At 31.8% G+C, this 19,239-nt stretch overlaps 1 protein-coding gene across 1 annotated transcript in view; it reads left to right on the forward strand.

Annotated features, from left to right (window-relative positions):
• LOC139523367 (beta-galactosidase-1-like protein 2) overlaps positions 1-19,239 on the forward strand; it is a 49,892-nt gene that overhangs the window by 11,112 nt on the left and 19,541 nt on the right. Inside the window, exons 5-13 of the mRNA XM_071317285.1 lie at positions 457-565; positions 2,691-2,783; positions 9,362-9,437; positions 10,272-10,430; positions 11,077-11,220; positions 12,417-12,500; positions 14,436-14,480; positions 14,991-15,058; positions 17,896-18,054. Of these exons, the coding sequence (XP_071173386.1) occupies positions 457-565; positions 2,691-2,783; positions 9,362-9,437; positions 10,272-10,430; positions 11,077-11,220; positions 12,417-12,500; positions 14,436-14,480; positions 14,991-15,058; positions 17,896-18,054 (937 nt within the window). The remainder of the gene's footprint in view (positions 1-456; positions 566-2,690; positions 2,784-9,361; positions 9,438-10,271; positions 10,431-11,076; positions 11,221-12,416; positions 12,501-14,435; positions 14,481-14,990; positions 15,059-17,895; positions 18,055-19,239) is intronic.

The raw sequence follows: 19,239 nt of genomic DNA on the forward strand, positions 1-19,239 counted from the left end.
TGTTAAATTAAATGATGGAATTAATTTCAATACTAATCTTAATAACGTATATATAGGGAAATATTATGTCTTTTATTTTGCTATTTTTACAGTTGACATTTTACACCAAAATTTATTGTATTTGAACATCTTATTGATAATTTGATTAAATTCATTGTTCATAACCAAAACACAGGAAAAATGATCACGGAGAAGATTTAAGTGTCCTATCTTAGTCCAAAATCGTGATAATAACCTGATATACTGTATCCAATTACTTTGTGAAGCATTTCTTATGTATGAGATAATTACCACTATCAAGGTATATGTAGAATTTAGCTGAAAATATTGTCATTTATTGTCTTATTATAATCATGTTGTATTTTCCGTTAGCAAACAGACAAATCATCTACCGGTATTTTGTGATAAATGTTAAGACTGTTTGTAATTGAATAAAAAGATATTCCAATATTTTAGATGGCTGTTGAAAGATCCAGACATGGTGATAAGATCTAACTATAAACCATATCAAGATGCAGTGGACAGATGGTTTGGTGCACTTATTCCTAAAATTAAAGATTTTCAGGTAAAATACCAAATCACATGGACCTTTAAGTGACTTTACAGAATATCGGTAAGTTTGGGCATAAAAAATAATGTTGGTCAGCCATAATTAAGTAACAAGATAACAGGATATGTTTGGTTCAGGGATTATTTCGACGATCTACTCTAAAAATTATCAAGTAGCATCACATTTAATATTCTTTTAAATGTTAAGAAATAATAGATTTTGTTTTTATAATAATAAAAGAGGTGTCTGGAATATGTTAGTGAGACAAAAGTCAATAAAATTAAGAATGGAAATGGGGAATGTGTCAAAGAGACAACAACCAGACCAAAGAGCAGACAACAGCAGAAGGTCACCATTGGGTCTACAATGCATCTAGAAAATCCTGTAATTAGATGTGTGCCTAACAAAAATGTATACTAGTTCAGTGATGGACATCATACTAAACTCTGAAATATACACAAGAAACTAAAGGTTTTCAATTGTTAACAAGTCTTTACAATATATGCCAACTTGCCAAGTATAAGTTGATGAAAAATAACTTTTTGAGTGACACAATTATACTTAACGTTATTGGGGCACACATAAATGTTTAGAGTAAAAACTGAGACACATAAATGTTTAGAGTAAAAACTGAGACACATAAATGTTTAGAGTAAAAACTGAGACACATAAATGTTTAGAGTAAAAACTACGACACATAAATGTTTAGAGTAAAAACTGAGACACATAAATGTTTAGAGTAAAAACTGAGACACATGAATGTTTAGAGTAAAAACTGAGACACATAAATGTTTAGAGTAAAAACTGAGACACATGAATGTTTAGAGTAAAAACTGAGACACATAAATGTTTAGAGTAAAAACTACGACACATAAATGTTTAGAGTAAAAACTGAGACACATAAATGTTTAGAGTAAAAACTACGACACATAAATGTTTAGAGTAAAAACTGAGACACATAAATGTTTAGAGTAAAAACTACGACACATAAATGTTTAGAGTAAAAACTGAGACACATAAATGTTTAGAGTAAAAACTGAGACACATAAATGTTTAGAGTAAAAACTGAGACACATAAATGTTTAGAGTAAAAACTACGACACATAAATGTTTAGAGTAAAAACTGAGACACATAAATGTTTAGAGTAAAAACTACGACACATAAATGTTTAGAGTAAAAACTGAGACACATAAATGTTTAGAGTAAAAACTGAGACACATAAATGTTTAGAGTAAAAACTACGACACATAAATGTTTAGAGTAAAAACTGAGACACATAAATGTTTAGAGTAAAAACTGAGACACATAAATGTTTAGAGTAAAAACTGAGACACATAAATGTTTAGAGTAAAAACTGAGACACATAAATGTTTAGAGTAAAAACTGAGACACATAAATGTTTAGAGTAAAAACTGAGACACATAAATGTTTAGAGTAAAAACTGAGACACATAAATGTTTAGAGTAAAAACTACGACACATAAATGTTTAGAGTAAAAACTGAGACACATAAATGTTTAGAGTAAAAACTACGACACATAAATGTTTAGAGTAAAAACTACGACACATAAATGTTTAGAGTAAAAACTGAGACACATAAATGTTTAGAGTAAAAACTGAGACACATAAATGTTTAGAGTAAAAACTGAGACACATAAATGTTTAGAGTAAAAACTACGACACATAAATGTTTAGAGTAAAAACTGAGACACATAAATGTTTAGAGTAAAAACTACGACACATAAATGTTTAGAGTAAAAACTGAGACACATAAATGTTCAGAGTAAAAACTACGACACATAAATGTTTAGAGTAAAAACTGAGACACATAAATGTTTAGAGTAAAAACTGAGACACATAAATGTTTAGAGTAAAAACTGAGACAAATAAATGTTCAGAGTAAAAACTACGACACATAAATGTTTAGAGTAAAAACTGAGACACATAAATGTTTAGAGTAAAAACTGAGACACATTTATTTTGTAAGGAAACTTGGACACAAACTAAAGAACATTTTATTTTTCCCTGAGAAACAAAGGATGATACAATAAGCCACGTTTAATTTCTTTAAAATTCCCTTTTTACAAACACTGAGCCCCACAATTATATATAACATTTATAATGTAACTTATTTTTCCAGAGATCCAAAGGTGGACCTATCATTGCAGTTCAAGTTGAGAATGAGTTTGGTCACTATAGTGATGAAATAGAACATCTTTTGTTTATCAAAAAAGTAAGTTTATTTTACTATGAAGCTGTTTATGGTCCACGACTAAGTTGTAGGGGCATAGAGTTTACTGTAACCAGATTGTTTTGGTCCTATATTAAGGATTGATTGATTGATTGTTGGTTGCTTAACGTCCAGTGGCAAATATTTCATGCATATTCAGGACGAGAACAAGTTCACAATAAATACAATAGGTAGGTTGATACGATAGAGGCCATCTGGGATGATGGTCGGGGAAATTTTGACTGCCACTGGAAAATGAGGGTATCTTGGATAGGGACAGAAATTTTGCCTTGCAACAGGCCACCTACGGACCCCTTAAAAGAGTTGTTGCAAAGGTTCCTAACGTGCAAAGAGCGTGGCACTCTCTTTACATGAGGCATCGGATTTAACTTCCCCTTCTGACTGGACGTGACTGCGAACTTGATACATCCCGCACAGCCAAACGGACGCCCCACTTCGGCAAGCGTTTTACTGCCGGTTGGGAGAAGAGCAAGTGACCATATTTCTATACCCCAGTCACCCTTGGGAGCCTATATTAAGGAAGCTGGCTTGTCATGTTTTGGAATTTTGGTCAGATTTTCGTAATCCTCTGGTTTTATCCATTTTAATGCCTTAACAAATTTTGCCCGGTGACCCCCATTTTTTTATTTATAATTCTCTTACATGTATAATGATAAGCTGTCTGTTAATTTCTTATAGATTTTTAATTATTTTTTAATAGTTTTGGGGGACTTAAACTTGTCAGTGATAAACCTATGAAAAGTCAAGAGAGAACATTTTCCCGCCAAAATTTCAATGGCTAATATATAAAAAACAAGCAGGGTGACCTTTATATTTTTTTTGCTCTTTGGATTCCTTTATTAATCCCCATTTAATATAAACTAGTGTTTTGAAAAGTTAATTTCTTTGAAACTGAGAAGCGAACTCCCTTAAAATAAACACCTGAAGATCAATGTACAATGGATTCTTTTTAGTGTGAAGTAATATATAATATATAAAAACTGTAATCACAGAGATATGTCTCGCTTTTTTGTAATTTCGATAATGCAAATGTTGAAATTAAAATAACAACACTTTAACATGTAAGTTTTGCAAATGTTCAAAGTCAATAAACCATGACTTAAGGTACATGGCTAAACAATGTCCATGAAAATGAGATGTACGAATGCTATTACAACTGCATACCAAATACCATTAACTTATCATAAGTAGTTCCCTATAAACACAAGAGTGCACACGCTGAAATGTCTCGCCTTCTATACTAATCATTGATATTATGTTGATAGTCCTAAGTATAAAGCTTTATTACAACTGTCTCATAAACTTAACATTAACCAAGATAACTAAACAAAGACCAATGAACCATGAAAATGAGGTCAAGGTCAGATGAACCATGCCAGGCAGACATGTACAGCTAACAATGCTTATATACAACATATATAGTTGACCTATTACTTATAGTTTAAGAAAAATAGACCAAAACACAAAAACTTAACACTGTGCAATGAACCATGAAAATGAGGTCAGGGTCAAAAGAAACCTGCGCTACTGACATAAAGATCATAAAATATTTCCATACACTAAATAAAGTTGACCTATGGCATATAGTATTAGATAAAAAGACCAAAACTCAAAAACTTAACTTTGACCACTGAACATGAAAATGAGGTCAAGGTCACATGACATCTGCCCACTAGACATGTACACCTTACAATCATTCCATACAACAAATACAGTAGACCTATTGCATATAGTATGAAAAAAACAGACCAAAACACAAAAATTTAACTATAACCACTGAACCATGAAAATGAGGTCAAGGTCACATGACATCTGCCCGCTAGACATGTACACCTTACAATCATTCCATACAACAAATATAGTAGACCTATTGCATATAGTTTGAAAAAAACAGACCAAAACACAAAAATTAAACTATAACCACTGAACCATGAAAATGAGGTCAAGGTCAGATGACACCTGCCAGTTGGACATGTACACCTTACAGTCCTTCCATACACCAAATGTACTAGCCCTATTGCTTATAGTATCTGAGATATGGACTTGACCACCAAAACTTAACCTTGTTCACTGATCCATGAAATGAGGTCGAGGTCAAGTGAAAACTGTCTGACAGACATGAGGACACATATCAAATATAGTTATCCTATTACTTATAATAAGAGAGAATTCAACATTAAAAAAAATTTGAACTTTTTTTTCAAGTGGTCACTGAACCATGAAAATGAGGTCAAGGACATTGGACATGTGACTGACGGAAACTTCGTAACATGAGGCATCTATATACAAAGTATGAAGCATCCAGGTCTTCCGCCTTCTAAAATATAAAGCTTTTAAGAAGTTAGCTAACACCGCCGCCGCCGCCGCCGGATCACTATCCCTATGTCGAGCTTTCTGCAACAAAAGTTGCAGGCTCGACAAAAACTAAACACAAACTGATACATGTAAACTAAGCAAATATTTCAAAGTCAAACGACCGTAAATGAGGGAGTGGGGCCAAATAATCTCCATGATAATGAGATGTGCCAATACTAATACAACTGCATACCAAATACCATTGACCTATCATAAGTAGTTCCCTTTAAACAAACCTAAACACAAAAGAATACATATAAACTAAGCAAAAGATCAATTCAATAAACCATAACTGAGGGGGCTGGGTAAAATAATCTCCATGGAAATGAGATATTCCAATGCTTATACAACTGCATACCAATTATTATTAACTTACCACTAGTGGTTCCCCATAAACTCACCTAATCACAAACTAATACATGAAAACTAAGCAAATATTTCAAAGTCAATAGACCATAACTGAAGGGGTGGGGCCAAATAATCTCCATGGAAATGAGATATGCCAATGCTTATACAACTGCATACCAATTATCATTAACTTACCACTAGTGGTTCCCCATAAACTCACCTAATCACAAACTAATACATGAAAGCTAAGCAAATATTTCAAAGTCAATAGACCATAACTGAAGGGGTGGGGCCAAATAATCTCCATGGAAATGAGATATGCCAATGCTTATACAACTGCATACCAATTATCATTAACTTACCACTAGTGGTTCCCCATAAACTAACCTAATCACAAACTAATACATGATAACTATGCAAAAGTTTCAAAGTCAATAGACAACAAGCGTTAGCCTTTCAAAAAGGGCTAGTCGACTCTTAGCTGATGAAAATGGAAAGTGCTCTCGCTTTGTAGATTAATTCATTTACTAGAATAGCCACGTGCATCAATCAACAAATTTCACCACACACGTGAGGTCACATGTTATGTAGTAGTATATATCATTTAACGTAGTTGTTTACGAAACTCCAGAAGATTCAACTATTTATAGATAAAAGTTACCTGTGTACCAATATCATGAATATGCATGATTAATGACCAGGCAAAATCTAATTGCTAAAATAGAGAGGACAAATCCAATACTCTACGGGATTGAAGGACATTACTAGGTTTGGATTGTCCTAACCAATCAATAAACTTTGATTATTCACGTCTCGTAATATCTTCCAATCAGGTAGCAAGAAAAATTCACGCACTAACGGTCCATCGTTCAATTCTTAATCTCGACTCCTAGGAGTCGATAATAATTGAGGGGGCAGGGCCAAATAATCTCCATGGTAATCAGATATGCCAATACTAATACAACTACATACCAAATATCTTTGACTTACCACTAGTGGTTCACCATAAACTAGACCTAATCTCAAACTAATACATTGCTGATGCCGACACCGAAAAACAGTATACCTATGTCTTGCTTTTTGATTCCGTCAAGGGAGACAAAAATGACCCTGCAATAAGAATACAAATAATCAGTACAAAGAAAGATAACTCTATTCATTCTGGGTGACAATACCTAAAATACAATACTCAAATATTTCCTACTGGACAACTTTGGTTTTCCATGTAACTGACTTACAACTCTATTAACAGAGAATGTAAACTATGAAAAATATTGTTCTTATCATATATTACACATCTTTAAACCACTTAACATATTGAATTCTACCAAATATTCTTTTGATAGTCATTTACTGGTCATTCCATTCTAATTAATAACAACATCCTTTATTAGTACACAGAAAGCAAAGTGACAGTAACATAACACAATAAGCTATTTAAAACTAATATTATAGCCATGCTCAAGACACACATTCAGCACAAAAACACTCATGTAAACAAAATACAAAACCTACAAGGGTTCTGTATATACAATATGGAATCTTCTACATGATAAACGAACAGAACAGTATGGTTCAAATACCTGTAATAAATATCTTAACTATTTGTGTTTATATTTTACTTATTAAATTTTCAAATCATTCAATAGTTTAAAATATGTCTTAATGTACAAATTACTTATAGTATAACTAATCGCCGTATTTGAATATCAAAAATAAGACAACTCGTGACCGAACGACGCATGGATTAAACGAGTGCGCAGCACGAGTTTAATCCATAGCGGCGTTCGGTCACAAGTTGTCTTATTTTTGATATTCAAATACGGCGATTAGTTATTCTTTTTATTACATTGGCAAATGGCTTTTTTTTTTTATGAAATTAATGTAGAAAATGTAAGGAACTATATCTTTTTCCTACGCATTGACAATTTGTTTTGATCCGACGTTATCGACGTCTTGACAACACCTATTGTTGTATGACGTCAGAGAGTGAAATAACCACGTTTATTTCACATGTGAAATTATCGGTTTTTATCTAACTAGGAAATCAATGTAATTCATTGCAACCAATGTAATAATATTTTATCTCTTTACTTTTACTTCTTTTCACTAAACTGAGTTATTCATATAATTCTTAAATTTTTACAAAATGATTTTATTGACTGTGTCAATTTAGTTTTATCGGCTTTAAACAATATTTGATGAAAACTTTCATATGTTTCAAACTATTTATACATCTTTTACTCTGAAATCATTCATTGTGACCATTCATACAAAATCATCTATACAATCAATTCAATATTAGTATTTTAGCATGAATGTGAAATATTAAGTAGAGAAAACTGACCTGATAAAACAATCAAAGATCCACAAATATGAATATAAATATACCAAAGAAACAGCTCACAACTATTCTATTCAAAGTATAAGTAAATTCTGATCTTGCAATAGAATTTCCCTCCAAAATGACCATATGACTAAATTAGCCAATTATCACAAGGAAGAGAAAGTGTCACAATACAAACTAGTAAAACCCAGAGAGTAAACAAATAACCAATAGATCAAAACTCACTGAGCCATGAAAAGATCATACAATGAACATAACCACTGAAGCATGACTTGAAACTACTCAATAAGTACTTAGAATTAAAAATAATACACTCATCACAATATCAAAGTAAAGTTCAAAATTAAAAATATCCAATTTAACACACTACCACATTCACCATAAACATCATTCCTGTCATGATTTAGAAATTCAAAGGCTGTTTGGGCATACTTGTAGGTATTAAGCATAAACTGTATAATCATGAAATACAGACCAACTGTTTGTTGTTCTATCTAGTCATGTTGCACATTTGTTTGTATATTAGTAGATATTTTGATAAAAGTGTAGACTACTGTAAATTGAGGAATTATTGCGATGTTTTTATTATTGCAGAAAATGCAACAGGATAATAATTGCAATAATTTAAACTTGCATTTTGAAATTTTTTATATGAATTAAACTGGATTTTTCTCAATTTTGCATAAATAAAAATCGGATTTTAGTCTAAAATGACAAAATCGCAATAATGAACGCACACAATAATTTTTCGAATTTACAGTATATAAATGAGTTGCAGATCCAGTTATTTTCTTTTGCAGGTTAACCATTCATTGCAAAATTATTGTCATATTTAGACCAATTTCGTAAAGATTTCATGTTGATGTTAATTTTTGTTCTCTTGATTTTGAGCTTATCTAGTAAAATTATCAATTATATATCAATTTTCAGTAGAATGTATGGGCTGTTGCTTATTTCTCATATACACAGTTTGGGGAAATTTCTACAAATTATTTTAATATAATTTAATTGACAATCCTGACATTGGGGAGAGGATATTAGTTTTACACTTGTCTCTCTGTGTGTCCATACAAACATTCATTTGTGCTTACCTCTCAAAATTATTTTCTGGACTCTTAACTTTAGTTTGCTTCAACCAAATGTTAAACTTATACACATTGCTTATATTAAACTATTGAAAACAGATTAGATTGGAATATGAGTGGCATCATTTTAACTGTTCTTGAGTTATGTCCCTTATAAATAGAAAATATTGAATTTGTCAAATGTTACAAGCCGGGCCTTATTTTACCATGGACACATCCTTACTTTGATTTTGCATAGTCTTAAAAAAATGGATTTAAGGGATTTTACATAAATTGGTGGAAAGATTTGTTTTTTATGGTAATTGTTAGTCCTTTTCAATTAATACTTGGCACATACATACATACATGACATAGCTAGTACATAGCTAGTATACCAACCGGTATCTGTATCATTTTAGTAAAGTGATCTTAACTTACTTTTTCAGGTTCTACTAAAATATGGTATACAGGAGATGTTACTTACCTCAGACAATGGAAGACGTCAATCTTTATTTTACAACCGTAGGTTTTTGTCTTATATGTGTACATATCTTCGTTTGAACATGAGTAATTATCATCGATTTGTTATGGTCAACATGGTAAACCCAATTTATAACTACCAAATTGCAATTGTAATGCATTGTGGGATATGCTGTCAACTAGAGCCTTTTTATACACTGCAAAAATATTTTGCGGTCTTATATTGGTATCACAGCGTTGTTGTGATCTGCGTTGTCTGAATACATTTGGTTTCTGGACAATAACTTTAATTTAAGTGAATGGATCTCTATGAAATTGTACCAAAATGTTCAATACAACTAAAGGAAGGTTTGGGATTGTTTTTGGGGGTGATGGTCCCAACCGTTTAGGAAAAAGGGGCCAAAAAGAATCATTTTTCTAGTTTCAGGACATTAAATTGTGTATTAAAGTATCTTGATTGCTCTGAAATTGTGTCACAAGCTTCAATATCTCAAGTAGAAGATTGAAATTTATGCCAGGGTTTAATTGCCTTAACTGTTATGTAAATTGGGGCCAAAAAGTCTGTAATTTTTATAAAAGTTTGATTCTACCTCAGTTTAGTCATGAAAGATGGTATCCTTATTATTCAGTCAAATTGACGATTCCTTTTGATAGATTTTTTTTAAATATTTTTTTTTTCTGTATTTTCTTATGGAAGGATTTAAGAAAAGATGAAATACCATAGGTTAGTGTTTCAGCTAAGTCTTTCAGCTATGTAATGATGTTAAATTGTCATAATCCAGAAATAGATGTTGATTGAGATGAAACATACATTTGTATGTTCAGCGTTTTACATAAAAAATAAAATGAAATGTTTTCAAAATTTTCTTGTTTCAGAGGCTTTGCCAACAGTTAATTTTCAAAATTTTCAAAATGGAAAAACAGATTTTGAACGTATTAAAGCTCAATCTAAAGATTTTCCATTAATGGTCATGGAGTTTTGGAGTGGCTGGTTTGACCACTGGGGAGAGGAGCATCATGGGAGACCAGAAAATTGTAAGTATATAAAGGTGAATGAGTGGCAGTCTGCATTTATTCAGATGCAGCTCAACAAGTTTTTTTGTACAGAAGTCAAATCTGTAGTTATATATATATATATAAATATCAGCATCTTGGGAAAAAACCCATAATTTAGAAAGTTTTTTAACAATTCTAGAGTGAGTCTAAGGTCCATGTAATAATCTCAACTGAATTTGTTTTCAAACAACATATGTGATAACAAATAACTTTTTCATAAAGGTGGACACATTTGGGCGTTTTAAAATATTGACATGATTGGGCATTCATAAAACATTTAGGTGTCCTTCATTGACTAGTTAAATTTGGGAGTTTAATAGTGTCTTCTAGAGCCGGTAATATGTCTTTATTGTAAAAAGTTTAAATTATTGCATGAAAGTAACTCAGAGAAATATGTGAAATTTTCTTCTATAATTTTTCAGGAAATTAGCGTAATATTAAGAGTTATGAATGAAATTTCAGATATTAAACCAATTGGGCTAGACTATAGCTAGATGCCTAGGATTTGAGCATAATTTTAGCTATATGCTAAAGTTTAATGATTGCAACTAAAAAATGCATGCTCAATTCATCAACATCAGTATTTTATAGATAACTATACTTGTAAATGTATTTTTTTTTCCAGTTATTCTGTCAAATTTTGAGGAGATTTTGAAGAGTGGTGCTTCTGTCAGTATCTACATGTTCCATGGTGGAACAAACTTTGGTTTTATGGCTGGAGCCAATAATGCTGATAGTCCTAAATATGGAGCAGATGTTTCAAGTTATGGTAAGATTACTGTATAAGTGTCTAAATGGCTTGAGTTTTAGAAAGTTTTTGTATAATATTTATGTATATTTCCATAAGTGGCTCAATATTCTTAATTGATTTCACATAGGCGGTTATGGTAACGTTTTTTCCTCTAGCTCAGTCCATATTGTAAACTTGGATATGTATTATAGCTTGTTTCGAAGCTGTGACATTTTCACATATGTGGTTAAGTTCACAGGGTACGAAGTGAGATTCACTGAAAAATTCCTTTTTTAACACAACAAGTTCTTTAAAAATTTAATACTTTGAACACATTTAATAGCCCAATAGTTTTTACATATTTATTCTATGTTGAAACCTTTACTTTACAAATCAACACAAATGGTTAAGCTCAGTCACTTGTTTGTCATAGAAATGTGTCAATCACTACACAAAGATTTTTTGTTAACACACAACTTTTGAGTTCCTCAATTTGAAGCGCATAAGGGATATTGACCCAAGTCTCTAGTTATGATACAAGCAAATGATCTTAAGTAATGTTACAGCTAAATTATCAAAACCTGTTCTGGTACTCAATACAAAAACATTTTAGTGTGTTTGTTTGATGAACCATTATTTCTTCATTAGCTATCGTGAAGATTGAAGCAGCTCTGTCAATAGAATTTACAGTCACACTATTGTTGTTTGTTCTATCAGCTAGTAATGATTTTTTACTCTTTCAACAGAAAGTAAATGAAGAACGGTAATCATTTTAGTAATCCACTTTGTAACCAACCAAACTTTACCTCCTTGGTTTAAGTATACATGGAAACAGATACACATGTACTGTAAATATTCTGCTGAATTTTTGTGACTTAAGGTGGTACCCAACACTTTCACTAAAATTAATTTGGCTTGTTTAATTTTCATAAAATTTTGTTAAAGTATTTACTTTGAGACTTTGATAAAAATATGAAAATTTAAAAAATTTTGAACCAACCGTTTTGTCAGAAAAATTACACTGGTTATATAGCAATTTGACAAACACCAATTTTGATCATTGAGAAGCTTAATCCTTTTACAACCCAACATAATTAAAACCTTTAGCTGACTTTACAGAGTTATCTCCCTGTAGTGTTAGGTATCACCTTAAATATCATGAATAGGGAGATATGAAAATACAGAAACTTGAATAGCTGAGAATTATCGTAAAACAAATGATATTTTTTTTTCAGATTATGGCGCCCCAATTTCAGAGTCAGGGGACACTACCCCACTCTATCACGGAATGAGAGATTTAATAACTAAGTATACATCAGGTAAGGTTTACTTTATTTAAAGACATCTAGATTTTTTAAAATGTAAAACAAATTAGAATAGTATTATCACTTAAATTTAGTTATGGAATTTGTTGCAAAGAATGTTTTCTTACATCAAATATCAATGATGCAAAATGATTGAATATTACATGATTTGTAACCTGCTAGTGCATGATACAAAGTATTGTGTGATTTACACATAAAATATGCCTTCTAATGAAATAGCTCATCAGACACAAAATTTGTAACCGGATTTTCCACGAAATTATTGATTTTGGGATGTACTGCAGGTGTAACAGCTACTATGTTCCGTCAGTTACTTTGTTCCGGCGGAACTTTTCAGCTTGTTATTTTATTCTGAGTGCAGTCGAAAAGTCCCGGGAAAAAGTAGCTAGTTGAAAAGTCCAGGAACAATGTAGCTTGTTGAATAGTTCTGGCGGAACAGAACAACTAGTTAATTCGGTCAGAATGTTGCCTTCATAACGGAATAAGTTATAATTTATTGTTATACATTAATCTGAAATTGACATTTTTAAAAGTATCCACATGAGGAGGAACTTTTGGACTAGTTTGTTAGTTCCGGTTTTGACTAATTTTCCAAAGAGGAACTTTGTGACTAGTTGATAAGTTCCTTTTGACTTTTGTAATCAGTATCTTGGTTCCCCTTTGAAAGGTTCAAATATAATATCATCGGTTGCGCTTTTACTTTGCATCAATTCTCCAAATGGAACTTTGTGACTGGTTGATAAGTTCCGTTTGAACTTTTGGGCTAGTTTGTTAGTTCCGGTTTTGACTAATTTGTCAAAAAGAACTTTCTGACTAGTTGATATGTTCCATTGGAACTTTTCAACTAGTCACTTTGTTCCGGTGGAACTTTTAAACCAGAGGAAGAACAAAGTAACTAGTTAATAAGTTCCTCCGGAACTTTTCCGCTAGTTAGTTCCTTCCGCCAGGAACTTTCCAACATTGGAACAAAAGAGCATTTACACAGGCAGTCGGTTGGTTGGTTGGGCGGTTGTCCATGCATTTATTCATGAACAGTTCAACCAAAGCTTTTAAAATTTTAGTATGTTGTTACTGATGACAAAATGGAGGTCAATTTCGATATTGATGATTTTCATTTTCATCATGCAGAAGTTATGGTTCTTGAAAGATTGAAAAATGGTGTTTCCAGTCATGTCCATACTTTTATAACTCATGAACCTTTCAACTAAAGCTTTTCAAATTTAAATATGTTGTTACTGATGAAAAAATGGAGGTCAAATTCATTAATGACGATTTTCACTTTTCCTGTTCAGGAGTTATGGTTCTTGAAAGATTGCAAATGGTGTTTCCAGTCATGTCAATGCATTTACTCATGAACCATTTAATCAAAGCTTTTCAAATTTTAATATGTTGTTACTGTAACTGATAACAAAATTGAGATCAAGTTTGATATTGACAATTTTCCCTTTCACTGTTCAGGAGTTAGGTTTGTAATATTGAAAAATACCAGGACACAAATAAATGTTAATAAATTCAGTTTGCTGTCGCTCTGACAGCCTCTTATTTATATGGTAACTTAATATAAAGATAGCATTGCAGACAATGCAAAATACAACCAACCAAACAATTCAATTGATTTGTTGGAATAGTACCGTAGCTAGTTTAGGAATTGATTTTTTTAAATTTTCTGTCATCTTTGCAACACCTGTCTTAGCCTTCATTTCACTGAATAACACAACAAATTTTAGGGCATCAATTCTACAAAGGATTGTCTGAAATAAGTATTTCAACATCATCTTGTTAAGTATTGAAGAATGTATTGTTTAAACATGTTTTCTTTTAGTTGCAGTAATAGTACTTTTTGTAAACAGATATGATTTTTTTCATCTATTTTCTCATCTTAGTTCATTATGTACATCAACAACTTTTACTGTTATTTATATTTTTCAGTTAAACCAGGACCTGTACCACCAAACAGGGGAAAAGCTGCATATGGTAAGTTTTAATGGAATTCACAGTTTCACTGTCACATCGCCAAAATGCTTTCATGTTGCCTAGATCTTTAAGCTGCATAATAAAAAAAAAGCTGATACTGTGGATTCATTAATTTTCGTGGGTACCAATTTTTCGTGGATTAAGGAAAACTTGAATATTCATGAATATTTAATTTCGTGATTTAGCTGTATACAAACCTTTAGAAAATTCGTCATTTGTTGAACATTGAATTTCGTGGCCGAAATTACGGGCTATAGACTTTGATAAATTGTTGAAAATCACAGTTATACAGACTTTTTTTCTATACGCCTACAAATTTTGAGCTGATTTTTCATATGTGAGACTACCATCAAGTTTGTGTCCACATGTGTTATTGAAATTATTGCAAACTTTTTGAGACGGGGGCCATTCGTGTCGCTTTGACACATCTATGTCTTTAAAGTTTCCTTTTTAAAAAAAAAGGCATACCTGTATTTTTTAATGACTTAAAAACTAACTTAATAATTGTAGGTTATGTTGAAATGTTGAATTTCATGTCATGGACTGATATGCTTGATGTCATGAAAACAGTCACAAAGGTAACAAAAATTTCTTCTTTTATATATGATGGATAAATCATTTGTAAAAACAAAATGCAATTGTCTTCTGCTATCAATTGCTCAAACTGTAGAAACAATATTTGATTAAAGTTTTTTTACCATGCTGGAGGTGAAACTTGTCAGAATCATTTTAGGGACCAATATAAAAATTTCTTTAGCAGATAGGAGAGAAAATATTAAAATGTTGATTTTTTTACTGTACTACACAGCTGTTTAAACTGTTATGTTGGTGGTTGCTTTTATGTGTTTGGGGTATATGGAGTGAAAATTACTACTTTCTCTAGAAATATTCACCTAAACCTATAGTTAAGAAATAATTGATGCAAGCTATACTTTATTGTAGATTTAACATGGGTAAGCATTATATTTGTAATTATGTTTGCCTGAATGATAGTGAGGGCTAAAATTTCATGAATGTAATGCCTACCAATGTTAAAACTACAATTAAGTATAGCTTGCATCAATTATTTTGATTCTGATAAGGACAAATAAGGTTATTCAATGTCTGATATGTATACGTGTAGGGAGTTTCCGTAGGCTCTTCCATGAACCTTCCTCTTTTATTTGTAAACAATTAGACGACTGGCAATGTGTTTTTTCAGAGGGAGGTGTTTTGAACAGCCAGCATGAACGTTGTTGTATATAGGTCAAATATGTCAATTGCGAATAGTAACACATTGTAGTCATAATATAACAACATGTGCATCATTTAAGAGTTTGAAAGTGTTTTAAATTAAGGAAATACATTAAATGCATGCTAACTTTCTGGGTTCTGTTCACCGTTGCAGCTGGCATATTTTTTTATCTTGTAATGTTCATTTTGAAATTTCAGAAACTGTCAGTTTTCTCCTTAATTGTGAGTCTATTTAAGAATTTATAAAGAATGAATTTTTTGCTAAAATTTCTGTTACTCTTACAGGTATTATACTGACTTTTACTTATTTCTAATACATCATATTTAGTTAGTTCAAGTTTTTTCCTTAAAAGTTTTCTAAATCCAGTTATTTCTTCTCCCTTGTCAGCTCTTTTGTTGCAGGTCTTATTATCGTGATAAAATCTTTATACCTTGACACAATGTTAAACAAACATCAATCAAAGTTGCAGGTGTTGAGTAGAAAATATGTTTTCATGTACTAAGGGGGCTTGAGTGGTCTGTTTTGGTTTTAATACGGCTGCTAAAAAAATTTGCATCCGTATATTGGAAGAACTTCCTGCGGTGTCATCAGCGTCGTCCAAATACACTTAGTTTCTGAATAATAACTTTAGTTTAAGCGAATTGATCTCTATGAAATTGAAACACAAGGTTTGGAACCTCAAAAGGAAGGTTGGGATTGATTTTGGGGGTTATGGTCCCAACAGTTTAGGAACAAGGGGCCCAAAATGGGTCAAAATAAGTATTTTATCTAGTTTCCAGAGAATAACTTTTGTGTAAGTGAATGGATCTTTCTGAAATTTTGCCACAAGGTTCCATACCAGAAAAGGAAGGTTGAGATTGATTTTGGGGGTTATCGCCCCAACTGTTTAGGAATTAGAGGCCAAAACAATACTTTTCTAATACTTTGTACAAATTGCTTATTTCTTGACCAAATTCAATGGGGTTTTATTCTTGAATTATTGGGTTTCTTAATCTTTTAAAATATGCTGAATCTAACCATGAGTTAAGTTTTGGGAATTTGGTCCCTGTTTTTAAATTGGTACACATGAGGTTCAAAGGGTCCAAAACTAAAGTTTGTTTGATGTCATCAAAAATTAAAATATTGGGGTTCTTTGATATTCTGAATCTAACTGTGTTTTTAGATTTAAAATTTTGGTCCCATTTGCAAATTGGTCTACATTAAGGTTGAAAGGGTCCAAAATTAAATTTTGATTATTTAAAAAAAAAAAATGAATTCTTGGGGTTCTTTAATATGCTGAATCTAAACATGTATTTAGATTTTTGATTATGGGCCCAGTTTTCAAGTTGGTCCAAATCAGGGTCCAAAATTTAACTTTGTATGATTTCAACAAAAATTGAATGTATGGGGTTCATTTATATGCTAAATCGAACCATGTATTTAGATTTTTTTATTTTTGGGCCCTGTTATTAAATTGGTCCTCATTGAGGTCAAAAGGGTCCAAAATTAAACTTTGTTTGATTTCATAGAAAATTGAATTCTTGGGATTCTTTGATATGCTGAATCTATCCATGTATTTAGATTTTTTATATTGAACCATAATAGGTAAATTTTACTTTTTTAAGTTTATTTGACCACATTCATTCTGTGTCAGAAACCTATGCTGTGTCAAATATTTAATCACAATCCAAATTCAGAGATGTATCAATCTTGAATGTTGTGTCCATACTGGCCCCAATTGTGCAGAGTTTGACATCTGCGGCTGTATCAAGCTGCACCTTGCGGAGCATTTTGGTTTAGTCAAATGAGAGATTCAACCCCAAAGAACCATAGTTAACCTTCTTTTGACCCAAATACATAAGCTGAAATGGTGGCAAAACAAATATAAAATTCATTTTACATATTATGCTTTTACCAAGTTAAATGAGAAAAGGGCTCTTTCAAACATGGCATAAATAGGAGAAATCATCTGTTTTTTCCCTAAATTGAGGTTCCAAATTGTATGGCTGAAAAGATTTTTATTACTTTAAAATTGAGGCTACAAAAGTGAGAATTCCACTCAAAAAGCTAGGTATATAAAGATAAAGAATTATACAAAATTATAGTTAAAAATGCTATGTAATATTTTGTATTGTTTTATACAGGATATTAATACTTACAAGAAGCCATTACCTATGGAATATTTTGTAATGTTTTATACAGGATATTAACACTTACAAGAAGCCATTACCTATGGAATATTTAACAATGATGGAAAGCAGAGAAGGTTATGGACAGAACTATGGTTACATTGTATACAGACGTACCGTACCAATGTTTACTAAGTTGGAGGTCAAAGGAACAATGAAAGATAGAATGCAGGTATATAAAAGATATTATGAATACATATATATTATTTTAATTTTTGGAGAGGTATGTAACGTTTTGATACCATCACCCTATTAGTGCATAATTGTTATATCTTGTAAAAGTTGTATCATATATAAAATTGAGAATGGAAATGGGGAATATGTCAAAGAGATAATAACCCCACCAAAGGGCAGATAACAGCAGGAGGCCACCATTAGGTCTTCAATGCAACGAGATAATCCTGCACCCCGAGGTGGACCTCAGCTGACCCCTAAATAAAAACTTGTACTAGTTCAGTGAAAATGGATGTCATACTAAACTCCAAAACATATAAATGAACTAAAATTTAAAAAACATGCAAGACTAACAAAGCCAGAGGCTCCTGACTTGGGACAGGCGCAAAATTATGGTGGGGTTAAACATGTTTTGTTGTGAGATCTCACTAATGCTTCTTGAGTGTCTGAAAATATTACTTTGAAAAAACGTATAAACTGATCCCATAATGAGGGTGGTAAAGGGTTATTTTCGTGCAACGTTTTCGGCCTTTTTATTTCCCGTATTTTCGTGTTTTGACGTTTTATTTCTCGTTGTCTCGTGTTTGGCTCGATTTGCGTGCTTCGTGTTTCCCCTTATTTATTTTCCGTGTTTCGTATCTGTGTTCTTTATTTCTCGTGCATGTCCCGCATGTCCCGCGTTTGATTAAAAAAGTCAGTGTTATAATACCTTCTGAAATTTGTGTAATCTAATAGAATTTGACGTATGCTGTTACCATTCTACTTTTGCAATATGTATGGTATCAATGAAGTCCATCAAATAACTATGAATATTTTTTTTCTTTCAAATATTAAAGATGCAAGTAGCGGACGCTAACAGTTGACTGCAAGGTCTCCATGTCCATTAAAAAAGGCTGCATGATCTCCACGAACTACTGAGTAATAACTTCTGGTACTTTTTTCCGGAATAGTTACAATTTTATTTCTCGTGCTTCGTTTTTCCCGATTTTTATTTTTCGTGCAACGTTTTTGCGATTTTTATTTCACGTGTTTCCGTGTTCAGTGCCCCCCTTTACCACCCTCCATAATGATTTTCAAATTTTGATATGTTTCACTGATGAAAAATCAAATTTGACTTTGAAAGATGATAGATAGATAACTGACATATATCAGGAAGACTGCTTTGCTTTCTCTACTAAAAATG

Source organism: Mytilus edulis, chromosome 5 (genome assembly GCF_963676685.1).
Source record: "Mytilus edulis chromosome 5, xbMytEdul2.2, whole genome shotgun sequence".
NCBI classification, from domain to species: domain Eukaryota; kingdom Metazoa; phylum Mollusca; class Bivalvia; order Mytilida; family Mytilidae; genus Mytilus; species Mytilus edulis.